The sequence below is a fragment of the Triticum dicoccoides genome, chromosome 7B (assembly GCF_002162155.2).
Source record: "Triticum dicoccoides isolate Atlit2015 ecotype Zavitan chromosome 7B, WEW_v2.0, whole genome shotgun sequence".
Taxonomy (NCBI): domain Eukaryota; kingdom Viridiplantae; phylum Streptophyta; class Magnoliopsida; order Poales; family Poaceae; genus Triticum; species Triticum dicoccoides.
Window position 1 is genome coordinate 235,290,685 of NC_041393.1, and position 21,462 is coordinate 235,312,146.

General features: G+C 42.1%; 1 protein-coding gene across 1 annotated transcript in view; it reads left to right on the top strand.

Annotated features, from left to right (window-relative positions):
- Window positions 1-21,462, top strand: part of LOC119340683 (MADS-box transcription factor 51-like) — a 47,746-nt gene that overhangs the window by 1,557 nt on the left and 24,727 nt on the right. Inside the window, exon 2 of the mRNA XM_037612606.1 lies at window positions 482-581. Coding sequence (XP_037468503.1) covers window positions 482-581 — 100 coding nt within the window. The remainder of the gene's footprint in view (window positions 1-481; window positions 582-21,462) is intronic.

Genomic DNA, 21,462 nt, shown 5'->3' on the forward strand with positions numbered 1-21,462 from the left:
ATGGACTGCACCTGCACGTTGCGAGTGCCTTTTTCCGTAATATACATTCAGCAGCTAAATATGAGATGCAGCAATCCTGCTGTAAGACTGTTATAAGTTACTGTTAACAGTGTACATGTTGCCCCAGTATACTTGTGTGCCAACCTTAAAAGAACACACACTAGTTTGAATACATGCATAATATCACTCGTATATAAGTGCAAATTATTGCATTTCTACCACCACTGTATACTTTTCTACGCAGATTATGCCATTCTCTTTTATTAGCATTAGCATACATATATAGTTCTGCTAGTGAAACTGTCCTTGATTTAATTTAAAAAAAAGCCCTTTTGTGAAGCTGGTGCCGATCAATCATGTTCTAGTGTGAAGTTATCGGATCAGTTTTTTTTACTTTGTCAACAGATACAAAGTATTTACTACAGTATGTTATTACACTAGATCCATTTTAAATTTCCTATTTCTATTTTATTTTTTGCAGCGTTGAGCAAATTTTTGGTCGGTGCAAGGACATTCCCGACACGGTAATTGATGATCTGAATATAGCAGCACGAGATCCCAGGGGTTATTGCAATATACAGGTAAGGAATATGTATGTATGTGTGTATATGTTAGGTTAATTAATTATTCTACCAGCTTCATAGTTAGATTCATGTTTGTATTATGTATATGTTATTTTGGGTACACATATGAGTAATTAAACAAGTTATTGTTCATGTGCTATCTGCCAATTGAATTCATGAGCCTAACTACATATACTCCCTCTGTTATTATTTACTTTGCATATAGGTTTGACCTAAGTCAAACTTTATAAAGTTTGACTGAGTTTATTGAAAACAGTATGAACATTTACAGTTGACAAGTATATATAATGTGAAAGTATATTCAATGATGAATCTGATGGTATTGATTTGGTATTGTAAACTTGGTTAAAGTATTCAAAATTTGACTTAAGATAAAACTTATATGCAGAGGGGGTACATGTAAATTATCTCAATACTGATGCACATGATTCTCAAGTTGATTACAATATACATGTGAGGAATCGTGTTGTGTGCTAAGGTTATAGGGAGGTAGGGGAAGGGCTCTTGCCCTGGAGGGACGATATAAGTGTTATTCTTCTGATTCTCTTGCTTTATTCCTCATAGGGAGTCCTTTTTATATAGAGGACTAACCATCCAATCTAAGTAGCAAGCTGAAAGATATATTTCCAGATTAAACAATACACTACTTAACATAGGAATTGGTATCTCTTTGATATCATAATTGGGAGTTGCCATGGTAGGGCCATGTACTAATGTACATAACATCACACCCCTACTAGATATGCAACTCGTCCTTAAGCTGCTAGGTGGGGCGACCATGGTTGCAATCTGACGAAGTCCATTGACAATATGTGATTTCACTGCACCTCATGGCTCGAACTAGATAGTAGCGCTTTGGCCCTGTGTTTGAAGTGGAGGCCCTCCTGGCCTAGGGGAAGACATTGTCTTACTCTGTTCCAACACGAATAGCCTCGTTGCTAGAAGATGTGGAAACTCTATTGCCCCATCTTCATTGGTATGGCATGTTGGGAAACATAGTAGAAAAAAAATCGCCCTACGATCACCTAGGAATAATATGAAGATGCATATAAGGTTTGGATTGACAACTTTTACCGACTCCGGAATGCAGCGGAAGTAGACGAGTCGGTATAGATCGTACTTGGAGTCCCTCGAAACATTGATGATGATCCCTCGAACAGAAGACCAAAATCACGACATGACTAGTTGGTTGCAAGCTTACGGTCTTCACAATCCGACAGCGCTTTGCCGTCCAGGGCTAATCGTCGCCGGAGAATTATAGGGAGGAGATTAGAACCACACATGGCTTCTAATTATGAAGATTAGAGGTACTAGGTCTACCTCAAATTAGATAAACTAGAACTAGAACTAGATGAACTAGAGGGGGCTCCGAAACTTGTATCATCAAAAGGGCCAATACCTCAAGTATATATAGGTTAGAGGGGGGAGACTGGCTTCCACCAAGGAGGGAAAGACCCTCCTTGGGGCGCCGACCAAGGGGGAGGAGTTGGACTCCTCAACTTCTCCCCTAGTCCAACTCGGGCCCCCCAAAAGGAAGGGGGGCACTTCCTATTGGGCCATGGTGGCCCAATACTCCTTCCACCACTAGGCTTTTTAAGGCCCATTGATACTAAATGGAATATAAAAGCCTCTAACAATTATTAGAGAATTTTATTATTAAATTAACACCTCTGGAAACATTTTCCACCTATATATATTTATCGATAATATCCGGTATTGCCCGATAAACTTCGAAACCCTTCTGGTGACCCCGAAGCGCTTCCTATTCATCTTGAAACTATTCCGAATATTAATGAAACAATTCCACAAATAAATCCTCGATACTCTCGTCCTACTAACACTCAGGAGACTGTGATTACCTTAAGCTTGTGACCCCGTAGGTTCGGTAAATCATAGACATGAACGAAATTCCTTCATTCAATGATCGATAGCAGAACCGAGGATATCCATATCGATCCCTATGATTATACGAATGCCAGTCGAGTGAACCTTTGGTTATCATGTGATGTCCCTTTTGCTTCGCAATACTTTACAAAACCCTAGGTGTGCCGGTATCCTCTTGAGTCATGCACATGCTCATTATAGCGTCATCCTCGTTACCGGTTTTGTTCTACTTTCTAGTTGAAGTGTTCCAGCATCCCCGTGACGTATTCACCTGTGTCTGGCCAGACGATGATTGATGCCGTCACACAGAGAGGGCCCTAAGAATATATTTCCATCGTCGGAGGAGCAAATCCCACTCTTGAGCTATCTAGTCTCTTGTCAAACTTTCCGATGGACCTGTAAGTTGTCGTTATGATCACCGTGTTACAGATGAAGTTTGAGCAACCCTAAAGTTCACTGTACGGTAGGAAGTGACTATGATACTCTCATGGTCTAAGGAACTAAAACACATACTAACACTCCGAGTTATAACAATTGATTTCAGATGATATTATATCAAAGTATAACAAACAAGTTTGGGTCGATTCAATATGATCGTTCTTCTAACATCATACTCTCAATGTTGTTTTTGGATGATCGTTACACTTAACGATACCTAAGATCCAAACGTGATCATCAACAACACCTGAGCCTGTTTTAGAGTAAAGACTAGGAACCTATACTTACCGTTTATCATTCCATGGTGCATATGAGTTTTCCATTGAACCGCAGATTCTAGGATCATAGCAGTTATATCATAAAATATAAATTCTTAATTATGAAAATAGAAATACAATATTATTGCCTCCAGGGCATATTTCCAACATGGCCTTGATGCTTCACACTAATTACTTGAAGGAAGTGTAATGGCCTTTTATCAAACCCATGATGTATGAGGTTCCACTGCTCCTGCACGGGCAGAGGCCCGCCAACATACCATCTCATACTCTGAATCATAAACGACTCAACCCGCGCCATGAAGTCCATCTCATCCTTGAGCTGCTAGTTGGTGAAGGTGACTAAGGTATTTAATTACCTGTTCCTTGATTATCTATGAACTATCTAAGGTGCGCATCATAAAAAGAGACATGGAAGATAAAACCGACTTGACAATATGAAGCTTTGCCCCCCGGAAGACAGAAAAGTTGAGGATCGTGATGTTGGAGAACATGCTACACAAAACAAAACAAAACTACCATGCATGAACAAAACGAAGATACACTATTGAGTTGCAAGCATGGAAATTATACCCCCGATAATCACGTCAAAGCAACAAGAAGTTGGTGATGTCGATGAAGTCATCTGAATCTCGCAGCAAGGTTATACGACTCAGCCACGAGTTTGTTCTCTTTGCATAATTTTTCCCGATCAAACGCCAGTGTGTATGACATCTCCAAGGTATCCAGCCATACACATGTAGACCAGCATACCAAGAGCAGTGGGAAACTACAAGATGGAGTAGCAGCAACACACTGGCAACTAGAACTATATCCAATCTAGAGGAGAGGGAGGGGAGGCGGCGCCCAACATGAGGGGTGTGGTGGCCAGAGCGGCTTGGGGTGCCCTCCCTATGTACCCTGCCCTCTATTTATAAGTGGCCAAGGGGTGAGGCGGCCAACCCTAGGGGGGTTCGTACTCCACCAGGGACTCATTGATGGAGTCCAACTCCACCAGGTTGCCCCCACTAGGCTGCGTTGCCCCTCAAGCAAACAGTGGGTGCAAGCAGGCAGAGGGTCTTCTTGAATGTTCTAGAACATTACAAAACCTTCCAAACCTTTCAGAAGCTTCGATCATATTCTCTAACCTTTCAGTACTTCTCGGAACACTTTCGAATATCACTGGAACACTTCCAAGATCCTTCGAAACCCTTCTCTCTCATTCTCCATAAAATCATATCATTCCTAAATGTTGCTCAATGTTAAGCATGTGAAATGTTCGAGCATATGTGGACATGTCCGGAAAACCTTCTGGTTAATAATCGTCAACGGGATCTGGTCACACATAACAAATCTCACATATCATCGAAGATCCTTATCGAGCAAACCTTCTATCATCACATGCAATTCCTTTTACCTCACGGTACATTACACAACCCGAGGCGAGACTTTGATGTTATCCTATAATCAACTCCTTGATCAGTATACCTAAGTATCCTCGTTACTTGTTTGTACTATCTTATCTTCTCCATATTCTAGTATCCTCGTGACTAACTCTTTGGCCACAATACATGGCCAGGCGACGTTGGACACTGTAATAACGAGTGGGCCTAGAGTGTATCTTTCCATCGCCTGAGGGGCAAGTACAAATCTTGAAATATCTGGAACCATGACATACTTTTGATGTATCCGAAAGTTACCTTTACAATTGTGAATTACGTTTGATGACCCCAAAGCATAGTCTTATTTCAATCTTTTGCACCGTAAGTGAGAAATCTTCAACTCTTCGCTTGGTATCCCAAGTGGGGGATCAAAATATGTCAAAGGGAATTCTCCTTTGCATTTGAGGGTTCTTATTAGAGCCTCCATTTTACCCCGTCGCACACTGATTGGGATCATAATGGTTTTTGATAGTTATCTTTGAGCCAAGTGTATCCAAACATAAGTATGGAGAGTGTCTTTAAGAAAGACCAACTGCTTACCATCAGCTTGCATGACCATAAGGGTATCATCCATATGTTGATTTATTGTGAAATCATGGCATCTTGCATTAGACAAAGTAGTTTGGAGCAACCCTTGCTACATGGCCTTCTTTGCGACTAAAGAATCGGTTGTTAGAACAAAAAGGAGAGGGGGAAAGGGGTCACCCAGCTTGGCTTGCAATAAATTTTTTCTTAGGTACAACATTAAGCATGATATATGGAGTGCTTGAAGGTAGAATCATAATGGCGTAGTTGATCCATTTGTCCCAAATCCTTTTGCTCCCAAAATTTGTAGTATGGTATTGTGTTCAGCTTTGTCAAAAGATTTTTCAATATCTAGCTTGAGGATTATGATCTCTTCTTTATTATTATTTGTGGCACTAATATAAATTTTTGAACCACTGCAAGCAATCTTGGATAGATCTTCATAAGGAAGCCATACTAGTTATTATGCGCTTGTTTCAAGAAAATTTTCTGTAGCCTGTTACCCAGTAGCCTCATAATGTTTTTAGAGAAGAGTTAAGCTAATTGGTCTGTAATCACTAGTGGAGACAAGAGTAAAAATATTGGGTGTGAAGGCAATAAAGGATAAGTTTGTGCCATCTAGAGAGACTGGTCCATCAAAGAAGTCTTATTTGCACAATTTGTGGTTCTTTTATGAACCTTCAATTAGAATTCATGTTTCAAACTTGATGTATTTGTCCTTCTCTTTTTTTTATCTCCATTGTATATTTAAATTTGATGCATTAGCCCGCACCAAACTTACAAGTTTACTATTATCTGAACTTTAAGTTATAAATTACCTCATTACATCATACACACAGAAAGGTAAACATCAAATTCTGCTTTCAACTTTTCTGCCATACAAACCTAATAATTATTACTCTCTCCGATCGGAAAAAATTGTCGTGATTTTAGTTCAAATTTGACTATTGGGATTGAGGTCTAAGAGCTAAGGGGGGGTGCGAATAGTCCCATTAAAGATTTCTAATCCAATTTCAATGTTGTTGGCCGTTTTTAGAACAACATAACTAGGACTAAGCAACCTAAAAAACTTAAGAAGCAAGCTGTCAAGAGTACTAGACAACAGAAGATTAAAACTTACAAGTAACTGGGGGACTAGGATTAAGAGAATGCAAATGCTCGTGATGCGAATATATTTTTCCCATGGTTCAGATAGTTGGCGTAATCCTAAATGCACGTCGATGGAAGCTTTGAATCCAAGGTTCTAAGATCACAATGATCCCAGATGTGTCACCCACCAAGTGACCCATCAAGCACATACAACCTATTACATCATGGCTTGCATTAAGACTCCTCACTAAGAGTAGATCTTCACCAAATAGGTGATCTCCGAGCCCTGTACAAACTCTTTAATCATTCACACCAAGTAATCAAAGGATCTAAGTGACTCCTAACCGTCTAGGCTATGACACCATCCAATAGTAACAAGAAATCAAGGTTCTTTATAGGAACTCCTTAAATTATCTTCAAGCGAAGCTCTTCCATGAATCAAAGTTCCTATCTCACACAAGAATAGGATTGTTGTGTGATTGTGTTGTATGCACCCTTGTTGGGCTCCTTAGAGTAGGAGTATGAAGTACGCAACAAGTCTTCCCTCAATGAGAAACCAAGATATCAATCCATGGAGATAACGATATATATCCTGCAACAGTTGAGTGCTTGCAACAAAAATAAAACTTCACTAGTGTCCCCAATAGTTCTAACAAGGGTTTCAACCTTGTTAGTCTTACTAGTTGCACAAGAAACTAAAAGATAATGTGTGATGAATATTTTTCTATTTTTGGAATAAAACAAAACTAAAAAATGTAACAACATGTTTGGATTGGGGTTCATAGGTTCACCAAGTTTAAATTTGCATAATATAAAAGTGTGGTAAGTAAAATAATCATGTGAAAAGGTGCACAATGAAATATCTCATGCTCATGCCAGATTAATGAATGTGTAAGCTCTTATATAGGCAATACGCCCAAATACTATTAAACCGAGATCCTCTCTGCATCTAATAGCTAAATAGCCCGTCTATAGATGGAGATCCTCTTCACATCATATGGCTTTAAATGTAAACATGAGTAATTGCATGTAGCAAGATGACATATTGTTATGTTTAGGGGACAATAAATCTTGTACTAAACCTAAACCTTGGTGGCAACAATTCAATACAAGCCTTTTTCACTTTCTTCCACTGCGGTCGATTACTTGCAAGATTGAACCCAACTATGCACACCTCTTCCACTATTGATTATCGATCTAAACTAGCCAAGAGTACACAAGCAACCAGAAAGAAATAATCTATAGATCAAACAAAAGGCATACAATTTCGAACATAAAGAAATAATTCGTCACATGATCAACATCACCACTATGAATACATTAGATAAACCATAATCATTAGGGTAGCTCATATCGCTATTGTATTGAACATCTAAAACGTCAATGTGGAGAGATTACAACTTTGGCTACTACCATGAATCCATATCCAGGGGGTTGACTACCCACAACTCATCTTGGAGCGTGGTGATGATTGCTTCCCCCTCCAGCAAACTTCCGGATCAAGGCCAAAAACAAAGATTGCCTCGAAAACGTGATGTGGAGGTGACAAAAGAATGATCCATAATTAGGGTGAAAGTTTTAGGGCAATTATGGGCCATCGTGCATCGGAGGCCCACCGGGAGGGTCCCACAGGTACCAGGCACCCATGTAGGTGCCCACAACCCTAGGGCGCCTAGGCCCTATGGGACCCTGATGTCTACTATGCAACCTTCTTCTTGTAGACGTTGTTGGGCCTCCAAGTGCAGAGGTTTGTAGGACAGTAGAAAATTTCTCTCAAGTGGATGACCTAAGGTTTATCAATCCACGGGAGGCATAGGATGAAGATGGTCTCTCCAAACAACCCTGCAACCAAATAGTAAAGAGTCTCTTGTGTCCCCAACACACACAATACAATGGTAAATTGTATAGGTGCACTAGTTCGGCGAAGAGATGGTGATACAAGTGCAATATGGATGGTAGATATAGGTTTTTGTAATCTTAAAATATAAAAACAGCAAGGTAACTAATGATAAAAGTGAGCGTAAACGGTATTGAAATGCTAGGAAACAAGGCCTAGGGTTCATACTTTCACTAGTGCAAGTTCTCTCAACAATATAACATAATTGGATCATATAACTATCCCTCAACATGCAACAAAGAGTCACTCCAAAGCCACTAATAGCAGAGAACAAACGAAGAGATTATGGTAGGGTACGAAACCACCTCAAAGTTATTCTTTCTGCTCGATCTATTCAAGTGTCCGTAGTAAAATAACACAAAGCTATTCTTTTCGTTCGATCTATCATAGAGTTCGTACTAGAATAACACCTTAAGACACAAATCAACCAAAACCCTAATGTCAACTAGATACTCCATTGTCACCTCAAGTATCCGTGGGCATGATTATATGATATGCATCACACAATCTCAAATTCATCTATTCAACCAACACAAAGTACTTCAAAGACTGCCCCAAAGTTTCTACCAGAGAGTCAAGACGAAAACGTGTGCCAACCCCTATGCATAGGTTCATGGCCGGAACCCGCAAGTTGATCACCAAACCATATATCAAGTGGATCACGTTATATCCCATTGTCACCACAGATAAGCACGGCAAGACATGCATCAAGTGTTCTCAAATCCTTAAAGACTAACTCCGATAAGATAACTTCAAAGGAAAAACTCAATCCATTACAAGAGAGTAGAGGGGGAGAAACATCATAAGATCCAACTATAATAGCAAAGCTCGCGATACGTCAAGATCGCATCACCTCAAGAACATGAGAGAGAGAGATCAAACACATAGCTACTGGTACATACCCTCAGCCCCGAGGGTGAACTACTCCCTCCTCGTCATGGAGAGCGCCGGGATGATAAAGATGGCCACCGGTGATGGATTCCCCCTCCGGCAGGGTGCCGGAACGGGCTCCCGAGAGGTTTTTGGTGGCTACAGAGGCTTGCGGCGGCGGAACTCCCGATCTATTGTTGTCTTTGATGTTTTTAGGGTATATAGGAATATATAGGCAAAAGAAGTCGGTCAGAGGAGCCACGAGGGGCCCACGAGGGTGGAGGGCGCGCCCAGGGGGGTGGGCGCGCCCCCTGCCTCGTGGCTTCCTCGAAGCTTCCTTGACTTGCACTCCAAGTTCCCTGGATTGCTTCCGTTCCGAAAATAACTTTTCCGAAGGTTTTATTCTGTTTGGACTCCGTTTGATATTTCTTTTCTTCGAAACACTGGAATAGGCAAGAAAACAGCAATATGGGCTGGGCCTCCGGTTAGTAGGTTAGTCCCAAAAATGATATAAAAGTGTAAAGTAAAGCCCATAAACATCCAAAACTTGTAATATAATAGCATGGAACAATCAAAAATGATAGATACGTTGGAGACGTATCAGATCCACATGGGGTGGGGCCAAGGCTCCAGGGTCTTCTGGTGTCTTCAAACTTCCCGAACCATTTCAATTTTATTTTTTCTCACACTTTCTCTAGGGATTTCCTAAAATTACAAAAAAAAACAAAACAAAATTGGGAACTAGCACCAGGCACAAGATTAATATGTTAGTCCAATAAATTCAACAAGAATTATTCCCAAAATGTGTCTAATTAATAACAATATAGGGTGATTCATACAAAAAAATTATCAATACGTTTGAGACGTATCATGGTGAAAGAGATGGACTTTGACAGCATGGATTCAAGAAACGTGCTTCTTGGTCTTCAAAGAATCAAAGAAGTGACATGGAATCACCCAAGACCTTTTTCCTTCCTTTCTTGGATTTTATGTCCCTTTATATTTGGTGGTTCACGAATTGAGTAGAGTGGCTTGCAACAGGTGGAATGAGTAAGTGGACTATCATTTGAAGGGTATTTATGGTTACTGTTAGGAAATATGCAACTTGTATTTCCAGGTGGCCATAGGCTAGCATATATACATGTATAGGTGCAGTACAATATGCAAAAATACTTAACTATAAAATGGGGAAAATACAAAGAGGTGCATTGCTAAATATGTATAACTCTAACACCCCCTCAAATTCATGGTGGATCAACAACACTGATTTGGAGAGATAGAAGTCATGTTGTGCTCTAGTCTAGGCCTTCGTAAAGAAATCCGCTAACTGTGTTACTCGAAAGGCACATATTGAAGAGCAATAACCTGGTCCTACAAACCAGTGCACACAAAAGCAACTTCAACACCAATATGCTCGGTGAGTTCATGCTTCACAGGATCGCGCGCAATATTAGTAGAACATATACTGTCAGACAAGAGCAGAGTATGTGTAGTGTGATAAACACCAAACTGTTGAAGTAACCACCATAACGAAGTAACCTCTAGCCAGAAGAGCCATAGTTCGCAAGTCACCGTCTACACTCGAACGGGAAACTACAGTCTGTTACTTCGTCTTCCAGGCAATGAGAAAACCACCAAGAAGAACACAACAAGCATAAAGCAAACAATGATCCGAAGATCGCTAGATCATGTAGCATCCAAATAGGCATGAAGCTGTAATGAACTGGAATGGGGAAAGAACCGATGGTGAGGTATCGTGCCATGAAGATATCAGAGAACATGAAGGAGGTGACTATAGTGAACCAAAGAGGGAGCAGAGACAAACTAACTCAAAATATGAACTGGATAAGAGATATCCTGTCAATTGACAGCTAGATAGACAAGACTCCCGACAAGTTGGCGATAATACATCAGGTCAAACAAGGGGTAACCATCGGTAGCATGTGAGCTCCATCGGAGTCTCAACAATGCACTCATCGGTGAGAGTAGCACGAGCAAGAAGATCCTAGATATACTTCTCTTGGGAAATAAAAAGCCATTAGAGGTCAAAGAGACCTCAAACACAAGGAAGTAGCAAAGAGGGCCAAGATCAGACATAAGAAAGTGCTCACTAAGACATGCCTTTACAAAGGCAATATACTCAGGATCCTCGCTAGTGATGATCATGTCGTCAACATATAAAAGAAGGAGAGTCTGACCACGAGCAAAAAGGTGGACAAACAATGGTGGATCATGAGCACTCGCTAAAAACCCAATGGCAGTCACCAGGCAAAACACTCAATCAGGCGCAAGAGGCTTTCTTAAGCACATAAAGAGAGCGATGGAGACGACAGGCCATGTTGTCAGGGAACAGAATACTAGGTGGGGGCTGCATGTAAACCTCATCATGCAAGTCACCATTAATAAATGCATTCTTAACATCAAGTTGAGACACGGACTCGTGGCGAACAGAGGCCATAACAAGAAGTGTCCGACTAGTGGTCATATAAGCCAAATTGAGAAAATGTCTCATTGTAATCATGACCATGCTCCTACTAAAAGCCACGAGCCATAAGACCGGCTTTGTAATGGTCAAGAGAACCATTAGAGCGGGTCTATTAACCTTGTAAACCCATTTACAAGTGATGGGACGGACATAGGCAGAAAGAGAAAGAAGATCCCACGTTTCATTGCATTCAAGAGCTCCTCTACCATCACAAGCTTCCATTCAGCAGGATGAACAATAACTTCACAATAAGAAGTTGGTTCAAGAACAGCACGCCAGACATAGAAACTGGGGCGGTCAATAGGCGGTAGCGTATAGGGATGCAAGCCATAAGTAGGCTAAGACGAGGAAGATAGCACATCAAAAAACGCATCCACAACACACAAATGGAGAATATAAAAGTGAGAAAATGATGGAAGAGCACAAGGAGGAATCACGGGGTAGACTCTAGTGAAGGAGACGAAGAAGTCATCTAGGAGGAAGGTGCAGAATCTTGTGACAACCGAGGTGAGGAAACCATGGGTGGAAATGACGTGTCTGCAATAGTCAGAGAAGCAAGGCAATATGATAAATGGACAATGGCTCAATGGGAGCAATGGGCGTGTCAGAAAAAGTGAGGAAAGAGATACCCTCCGCTGAAAAGGTTGAGGAAGATGGACGTGGGTAGAAGGGAAGAGACTCATCAAAAGTCACATCCCAAGAAATCCGGATCTGATGATCTATAGGATCCCAACAACGCTTATGCTCATAACTATAGCCTAAGAAGACACACTCGACATGCCAAGTGGTCAGTTTGGTGCGCTCATGAGGGGCAAGAAGAACATTGCAAACACAAATAAACAAACGAAGCATCAAACAATCAGGAGAATGATCAAAAAGATACTCGAAAGAAATGCCACCCTACAAAGCAGTGGATGGACGAAGATTGATGAGATAGGTGGAAGTGGAAAGAGCCTTAGCCCAAAATTGAGGCGGAAGAGAGGCGGCGATCTTCAACGCATGAGTCATCTCAAGAAAGGTGACAATGTTTGTCCTAAGCCATGCCATTCTGAGCATGAGCACCATGAAAAGAGAATTGAGCAAGAGTACCCTGCTCGGCAAGACCTCCAAGCAACATCTTCAAGATATACTCTCTAGCAGAGTCAGCACGAAACACACAAATAGGCATGGAGAATTGAGTATGAACCATGGCAGTGGAATGCTTATAAATAGATAAAATGTCACAACGAGAAGACATAAAATATATTCAAGTGTGGTGAGAGAAATCATCTATAAAGATAATATGGTAGGGATGACCCCCTTTCCAGAAAAAAGGAGTTGCACCACAAATCTGAGTGAAGAAGGTCGAAAGGGCGCCGAGACACAATCGCGTTATGATGATAAGGTAGTTGGGCCTGTTTGCCAAGCCGAAAACCCCGCCAGTCTAAAGACACACCACTTGAGACTGATCCAAGAAGGCCATGTCAAACTAAGGATAAGAGCTGAGAGCCATAGAAGTCACTAGCGATGATGCCACTGCTAAAAAAGAGCTGGTAGACAAGGCAACAGAGGCGGAAAGGCTGACGACGATGGCATCGTAGGAAAGGTGAAGCCAGCCAGGCTCCCAAAGGCCATGGGAGTCATGGCGCTGGGGGGCCAGAACCAAGGAGAGCATATTGTGACGGTCTAGAACGGAACATGAGTTAAAGTCGAGAATGGCCCTACAATCAGAGTCAACAATCTGACTACCAGAAGTGAGCTGCACGGCAAGTCAAGGAACATGAGCAACATCAGTAACATGAAAAAATGAAGTGCTAAGAATACCTCGGCCAGTAACCGAGTGAAGGCTACAAACACCAATAAAAATATGAACGAGAGAGTCGAGAGATTGAATAGAGGACAAAGTGGATGAATCGTGTGTAATATGAAAAGATGCTCTAGTATCAAGGATCCATTAAGATGTACCTGCATGTGTAGAAGGTGGTCTCGTATTGCGGGAAGAGTCGGTAGTAGAACCAGCAGAACCTATGGATGGAGAACTGAAAGATGCAACTACGAGGCATCAAAGTCGTGCAATCTCATGCTTAGTCAGGGGTGTTAATATTCATGCACTAGCCAACACAACCAAAAGTCCAAACTTATGGAAAGGGCTAGGCAATCCACATATACACTTCAACACCCCTCTCACGTGTGATGCAGGAAGTCAACACATGAATAGACTCAGAGGTATGGTTCAAGAGGCCTATACGTGGATATAGAGGGGGGAATATTGATTTTTTGATAAATTGCAAACGCTATGACTTGAATTCAAGACCTTATGCCCTGACACCATGTTAAGCTTCATGCACTAGGTGACGCAACCAAAAGTACAAACCGATGGAAAGGGCTAGGCAATCTACATATACACTTCAACACGCCTCTCATGTTTGACATGGGAAGTCTAACATGTGAATAGACTCAGAGGTATGACTCAAGAGGACTATACGTGGACGCAGAGGGGGGCAACAACAGTTTTTGGATAAATGCAAAAGTCAGGACTTGAAATCAAGACCTTAGGCAATGTAATCACCACATATTTAGCATTCGTGGACACTCACATATCTGACGTTTGTGAAAGTGGACTAATAAGAACATCTACAACCAGACTCCTCGAAGGTGTTCTAAACGTCCGGGGAGATAGCTCGGTCAGGATCTGAACATGAGAGAGAAGAAAAATAGGCCATTCAACCGGACTCTTCAAAGCCTCGTCAAATGCCCGGGCTATCCGACACTCCCCAAAGTCAGTCCATATATGGGGCGGATATGGGGAGGCTCGGACGCGCACGGACGTGCAGTCCAAAATCCATTCCACCCACTTGGCCCTGCCTACAGCCTCACATATTTTTTCATTTTCTCTTTCATCTCCTGCTATATGCGAGGTCAGAGAGTAGCTTGCATGGGCTGGTTAGGAACTCGCCAGCATGTGCTAGACACCGCCCACGTCCCTGCCCCGACCATTCGCTGGAGTTCATGGTTGCAGCTACAGCGTGCTACCACGTGTGGATGTGTGGACCATGCACGTTGGCTGCATCCGCATACTAACATAAGTATTTGGTGTCCGCTGCGTGTAGCCACAAAGCCACAACCGTCGCGAGCTGACATAAGTGTAAAATTAAGTGCATGATCAAATGAATAACAAAGTATCATGGTTGACAATGACACCTGCCGCATTTTCAAAAATTAATGAATTATGACAATGCATATATATTTGCCTTATATTATTCTCCCACACATTGGCCAAAGCATGATGAAATGAGTTGACATAAGAGTAAGGAGCAGACTAAGGCATAGCCTAGTGGTGGAAAGGGGCTGCTGCCTTCCCAACCATCTAGATTTAAGGCATGGTACTTGCAATTTTGGCTTGTTGCACCAATTATACTATAGGGGCCTCCCTTACGGTCTTTCTGTCAAAACAACATAAGAGTAAGGACATGATCATATGACTTACAAAGTATCATGATAAATAACATGATCATCATCATCACTACGAGTACATCAGATAAACCATAATCAGCATCATCGCCACAAATACATCAGATAAACCATAATCATTAGGATAGCTCATGTCACTATTGCATTGAACATCTAAAAACATCAAGGTGGATAGATTACAACTTTGTCTACTACCATGAACCTGTAATCCAGGGGGTTGCTACACACAACTCATCTTGCAGCATGGTGATGAAGATTGTTTCCCCTTCCGGCAGAGTTCCAAATCAAGGCCGAAAACAAAGATTGCATCTGAAACATGATGTGGAGGCGATGAAAAATGCTCCATAATTAGGGTGAAAGTATTAGGGTATTTATGGAGCATCAGGCACTGGAGGCCAGACGGGAGGGTCCCACAGGTACTAGGCACCCCTACAGGCGCCAACAACCCTAGGACGCCTAGGCCCTATGGGACCCACTTAGGGTGGGGCCAAGGCTCCAGGGTCTTCTGGTGTCTTCAAACTTCCTGAACCATTTCAATTTTAATTTTCCTTAGACTTTCTTTAGGGATTTTCTTGAAATTACAAAAACAGGAAAAAAATTGGGAATTAGCACCAAGCACTGGATCAATATGTCAGTCTAATAAATTCAACAAGAATTATTCCCAAATGGTATCTAATTAATGACATTATAGGATGATTCATACAAAAAGTATCGGTGCGTTTGAGGCGTATCATGGTGAAAGAGATGGACTTTGGGAGGATGGATTCAAGAAATGTGTTTCTTGGTCCTCAAAGAATCAAAGAACTGACATGAAATAACCCAACACCTTTTTCCTTCCTTTCTTGCATTTGATGTCCCTTTATCTTTGGTGGTAGACGAATGGAGTAGAGTGGCTTTGCAACAGGTGGAATGAGTAAGTGGACTATCTTTTGAATTTTTGCAACTTGTCTTTCCAGTTGGCCATAGGCTAGCATATACATGTACATGTGTGGTAAAATACGCAAAAAAACTTAAGTATAAAACGGAGAAAATACAAAGAGGTGCATGGCTAAATATATATAACTCTAGCACCCCTTTCAAATTCATGGTGAATCAACAACACTTATTTGGATAGATAGAAGTCGTGTTGTGCTCTAGTCTAGGCCTTCACAAAGAAATCTGCCAATTGTGTTACTCAAAAGGCACATACTCAAGAGCAATAACCTAATCCTGCAAACCAGTGTGCACAAAAGCAGCATCGACACCAATATGCCTGGTGAGCTCATGCTTCACAGGATAGAACGCAATACTAATAGAATATATACTGTCAGACAAGAGCAGAGTATGTGTAGTGTCAGAAACACCAAACTCCAGAAGTAACCACCATAACCAAGTAACCTCTGTGCCAAAAGAGCCACAAGTACGCAAGTCACCCTATACACTCAGACATGAAACTAAAGTCTGTTACTTCATCTTCCTGGCAATGAGAGAGCCACCAAGAAAAATATAGTAAGCATAAAGTGAACGACGATCTGAGGATCGTTAGTTCATTTAGCATCCAAATAGGCATGAACTTGTAAGGAACTGGAATGGGGAAAAATCAATGGTGAGATATCGTGCCATGAAGGTATCGGAGAACACGAAGGAGGTGACTATAGTGAAGCTAAGAGGCAGCAGAGACAAAGAAACTCAAAATATGAACTGGATAAGAGATATCCTGATGAGTGACAGCTAGATAGACAAGACTCCCAACAAGATGATGATAATGCATAGATAAAACAAGGGATCACCATCAGTATCATGTGAGCTCCATCAGAGTCTCTAGAATGCGCTCATCAGTGAGAGTAGCAGAAGCAAGAAGATCCTGGATATACTTTTCTTGGAAAATAAAAGGCCATCAGAGGTCAAAGAGACCTCAAACGCAAGTAAGTAGCCAAGAGGGCCAAGATCAGACATAAGAAACTGCTCACTAAGACTAGCCATCACATAGGCAATATACTTAGGGTCCTCGCTAGTGATGACCGTGTCGTCAACATATAGAAGAAGAAGAGTCCGACCGTAAGCAGAAAGGTGGACAAACAACGTTGGATCATGAGCACTCGTCGAACACCCAGCAGCAGTCACTAGGCAAGACACTCAATTAGGCGCAAGGGGCTCGCTTCAGGCCATAAAGAGAGCGACGGATACGACATACCATGTCATCAGGGATCAGAATACCTAGGTGGGGCTGCATGTAAACCTCATCATGCAACTCACCATGAAGAAATGCACTCTTAACATCAAGTTGAGACACAAACATGGCGAATAGAGGCCACACTAAGAAGTGTGCGACCAATGGTCATATGGGACAAATGAGCAAAAGTCTCATTGTAATCACGACCATGCTCCCGTTGAAAGCCATGAGCCAGAAGACGAGTTTGTAACAGTCAAGAGAACCATCAGAGTGGGTATTAACCTTGTTAACCAATTTACAAGTGACGGGGCAGACACGGGGAGAAAGATAAAGATCCCACATGTCATTGCATTCAAGTGCTCCTGTGCCATCACAAGCTGCCATTCAGCAGGATGAACAACAGCTTCACAATAAGAAGTCGATTCAAGAACAACAACACCAGGTAGAGAAACCAAGGCGATCAACAGGCAGTAGCGGACGAGGATGCAAGCCATAAGTAGGCTAAGACAAGGAAGATAACACATCGGTAGACGCATCCACAACACACGAATGGAGAGTATAGAAGTGTGGAAACGATGGAAGAATACAAGGAGGATTCACCGGGTAGACTCTGATGAAGGAGATGAAGAAGTCATCGAGGAGGAAGGTGCATAATCTTGTGACAACCGAGGTGAGGAAACCATGGGTGGGAATGTCGTGTCTGCAATAGTCGAACAAGTAGGGCAATAGGTAAATGGACAATGGCTCAACGAGAGCGATAGGTGTGTCAGAAAAAAGTGAGGAAAGAGATACACTCCACTGAAAAGGTTGAGGAAGATGGATGTGGGTAGAAGGGAAGAGACTCATCAAAAGCCACATCCCGAGAAGTACGCATCTGATGATCGATAGGATCCCAACAATGATAGACCTTATGCTCATCACTATAGCCTAAGAAGACACACTCGATAGACCGAGCAGTCAGTTTGGTGTGCTCACGTGGGGCAAGGAGAACATAGCAAACACAACCAAACAAATGAAGCATCGAATAATCAGGAGAATAATAAAAAATATGCTCAAAAGGAACGCCACCCTGCAAAGCAGTAGATGGCTGAAGATTGATGAGATAGGTAGAAGTGGAAAGAGCCTTAGCCCACAATTGAGGCGGAAGAGAGGCGGCGATATTCAACACATGAGTCATCTCAAGAAGGTGACAATGTTTGTCCTAAGCCATGCCATTCTGAGCATGAGCACCAGGAAAAGAGAATTGAGCAAGAGTACCCTTCTCGGCAAGACCTCCATGCAACGTCTTGGAGATATACTCTCTAGCAAACTCAGCATGAAATAGACGAATAGGCATGGAGAACTGAGTATGAACCATGGCAGCGGAATGCTTACAAATAAATAAAACCTCACAATGAGAAGACATAAAATATATCCAAGTGTGGCGAGAGAAATCATCTATAAAGATAATATAGTGGCAATGACCCCCTTTCGAGCCAAAAGGAGCTGGACCACAAATCAGAGTGAACAAGCTCGAAAGGTTGATGAGACACAATCTGGCTATGATGATAAGGTAGTTGGACCTATTTGCCAAGCCGACAATCTTGACAGTCTAAAGACACACCACTTGAGACACATCCACGAAGGCCATGTGAAACTAAGGAAAAGAGATGAGAGCCATACAAGTCACCAAGGCGATGATGCCACTACTAAAAAGAGTTGGTAGACCAGGCAACAGAGGCGGAAAGACTGGCGGCGATGGCAGCGAGGGGAAGGTGAAGCCAGCTAGGCTCCTAGAGGCCCTGGGAGTCATGGCGCTAGGGGACAACACCAAGTAGAGCATATTGTGACTGTCTAGAACGTAGCATGAGTCAAAGTCGAGAATGGCCCTACAACTAGAGTCAACAATCTGACCACCAGAAATGAGCTGGATGGCAGGTTAAGGAACACGAACAACATCAGTAACATGAAAAGATGAAGTGCTAAGAATGCATCGGCCAGTAACTGAGTGAGAGCTACAAATAGCAATAAAAACATGAACGAGAGAATCGAGAGATTGAATAGAGGATAGAGTGGGTGAATCATGTGAATGAAAAGATGATCTAGTATCAAGGATCCACTAAGATGTACATGTGTGTAGAAGGTGGTCTCGCATTGTGAGAAGAGTCGGGAGCAGAACCTATGGATGGAGAACTAGAAGATGCACTTGTAGGCATGAAAGTCACGCAATCTCTTGCTTAGTTAGGGGTGTTAATATTCATGCACTAGCCAACACAAGCAAAAGTCAAAACTTTTGGAAAGGTCCAGGCAATCCACATATACACTTCCACACCCCCTCTCATGTGTGACGCGGGAAGTCAAGACGTGAATAGACTCAAAGGTATGACTCAAGAGGTCTATACATGGATATAGAGGGGGGGATATTGATTTTTGGATAAATTGCAAATGCTATGACTTGAATTCAAGACCTTACACCATGTTACCATGTTAATATTCATGCACTAGGCAACACAACCAAAAGTCCGAACTAATGGAAAGGGCTAGGCAATCTATATATACACTTCAACACCCCTCTCACATTTGATGTGGGAAGTCTAACACGTGAATAGACTCAGAGGTATGGCTCAAGAGGCCTATACGTGGACACGGAGGGGGGCAATAACAATTTTTGGATAAATTGCGAAAGTAGGGACTTGAAATCAAGACCTTAGGCTATGTAATCACCATGTATTTAGCATTCGTGGACACCCACATATCTGACATTTGTGGAAGTGGACTAAGAACATTTACGTCCAGACTCCTCGAAGGGTTTCTAAATGTCTGGGTGGATAGCTCGGTCAGGGTCCGAACAAGAGAGAGAAGAAAGAGGCTATCCAACCGAACTCATCAAAGTCTCCTCAAACGCTCGGGATGTTTGACACTCCACGAAGTCAGTCCATATATGGGGCGGATATGAGGAGGCTCGGACGCGCCCGGACATGCCTGCCACATTAGCCCAAAATCCATTCCACCCACTTGGCCCCACCTACAGCCTCACATATTTTTCTCCTTTTCTCTTTCATCTCCCGCTTTACCCTAGGTCGGAGAGGAGCTTGGCTGGGGCGGATAGGAACTCGCTGGCATGTGCTAGACACTGCCCCCGTCCCTTCCTCGTCCCTTCGCTGGAGCTCGTGGTTGCAACTACAACATGCTACCATGCGTGCATGCATGGACCATGCATGCAGGCTGCTGATGCGTGTTGCCATGCAGATGTGGTGTCTGCTACGTGTAGCCACAGCCGCCGTGTGTTTACATAAGAGTAAAATTAAGTGAATGATCAAATGGCTAACAAGGTGTCATGATTGACAATGACACTATCGCATATTTGGAAATTAATGAATTACGACAATGCATATATATTTGCCTTTATATTATTCTCCCACACATTGACCAAAGCATGATGAAATGAGTTGACATAGGAGTAAGGAGCAGACTAAGGCATAACCTAGTGGTGAAAAGGGGTTGTTGCCTTCCCACCCATCCAGGTTTAAGGCATGGTACTTGCAATTTTGGGTTGTTGCACCAATTATACTGTAGGGGCCTCCCTTATAGTCCTTTTGTCAAACAAACATAAGAGTAAGTGCACGATCATATGAATTACAAAGTATCATGAGAAATAACATGTTCATGAGATAGTAAATATCATGACAAGTGACTTGTTCATGAGACTGGAAGGCACAGATAAAATAACACACCTCCATCCAAAAAAAATCTTGAAGGTCAAACTCTAGCCAAAATATATAACATAAATCACAAGTCACTACCAAATTTGATAGTATTGGGCACAAATCATGTAGTAGCCATGGTAGCCTCTGCGGCAATGACCTCATTCATATGCTTTTCAATAAAAGCATTTGATGGTGGTGCCCCTTGATTTATTTCTCTAGTAGTATTCCATCCACTAATGTGGAATAGCACTTTGTTGGGTTAAAGTCAAGGATTATTTCCTCAGGTATAAGGTGCTGCAACATAATGGGATATTAATGGTCAAAGATACATAGTCAAAAATATCATTAGGGGGAGATTTACTTTACCTCCAGTATATGTGGACCATAATCCCCTTCATTCCCTCGAACTTATCATCACTGTCAATTAGAAGGCACTTAGGCCTATTGTGACACGGGTTTATGCAATGGATGTAAATGCATACTCACATAGTGTTTACTATTACTCCTGTTTTAGGTTCTTCCTCCTTTTATGTGTTGGTATATCGGCCTTATTTTGATACACTAGAAGGGCTACACTCATTCTATCCATCTTCTCTGAGAAGGAGCACACAGGGATGCCACATTGGCGTATGGTCCCATCAACAAACCATTATTTGGACTAAACTATATCATTTAGATTAGAATAGGGTTCTAGGTGTGCATT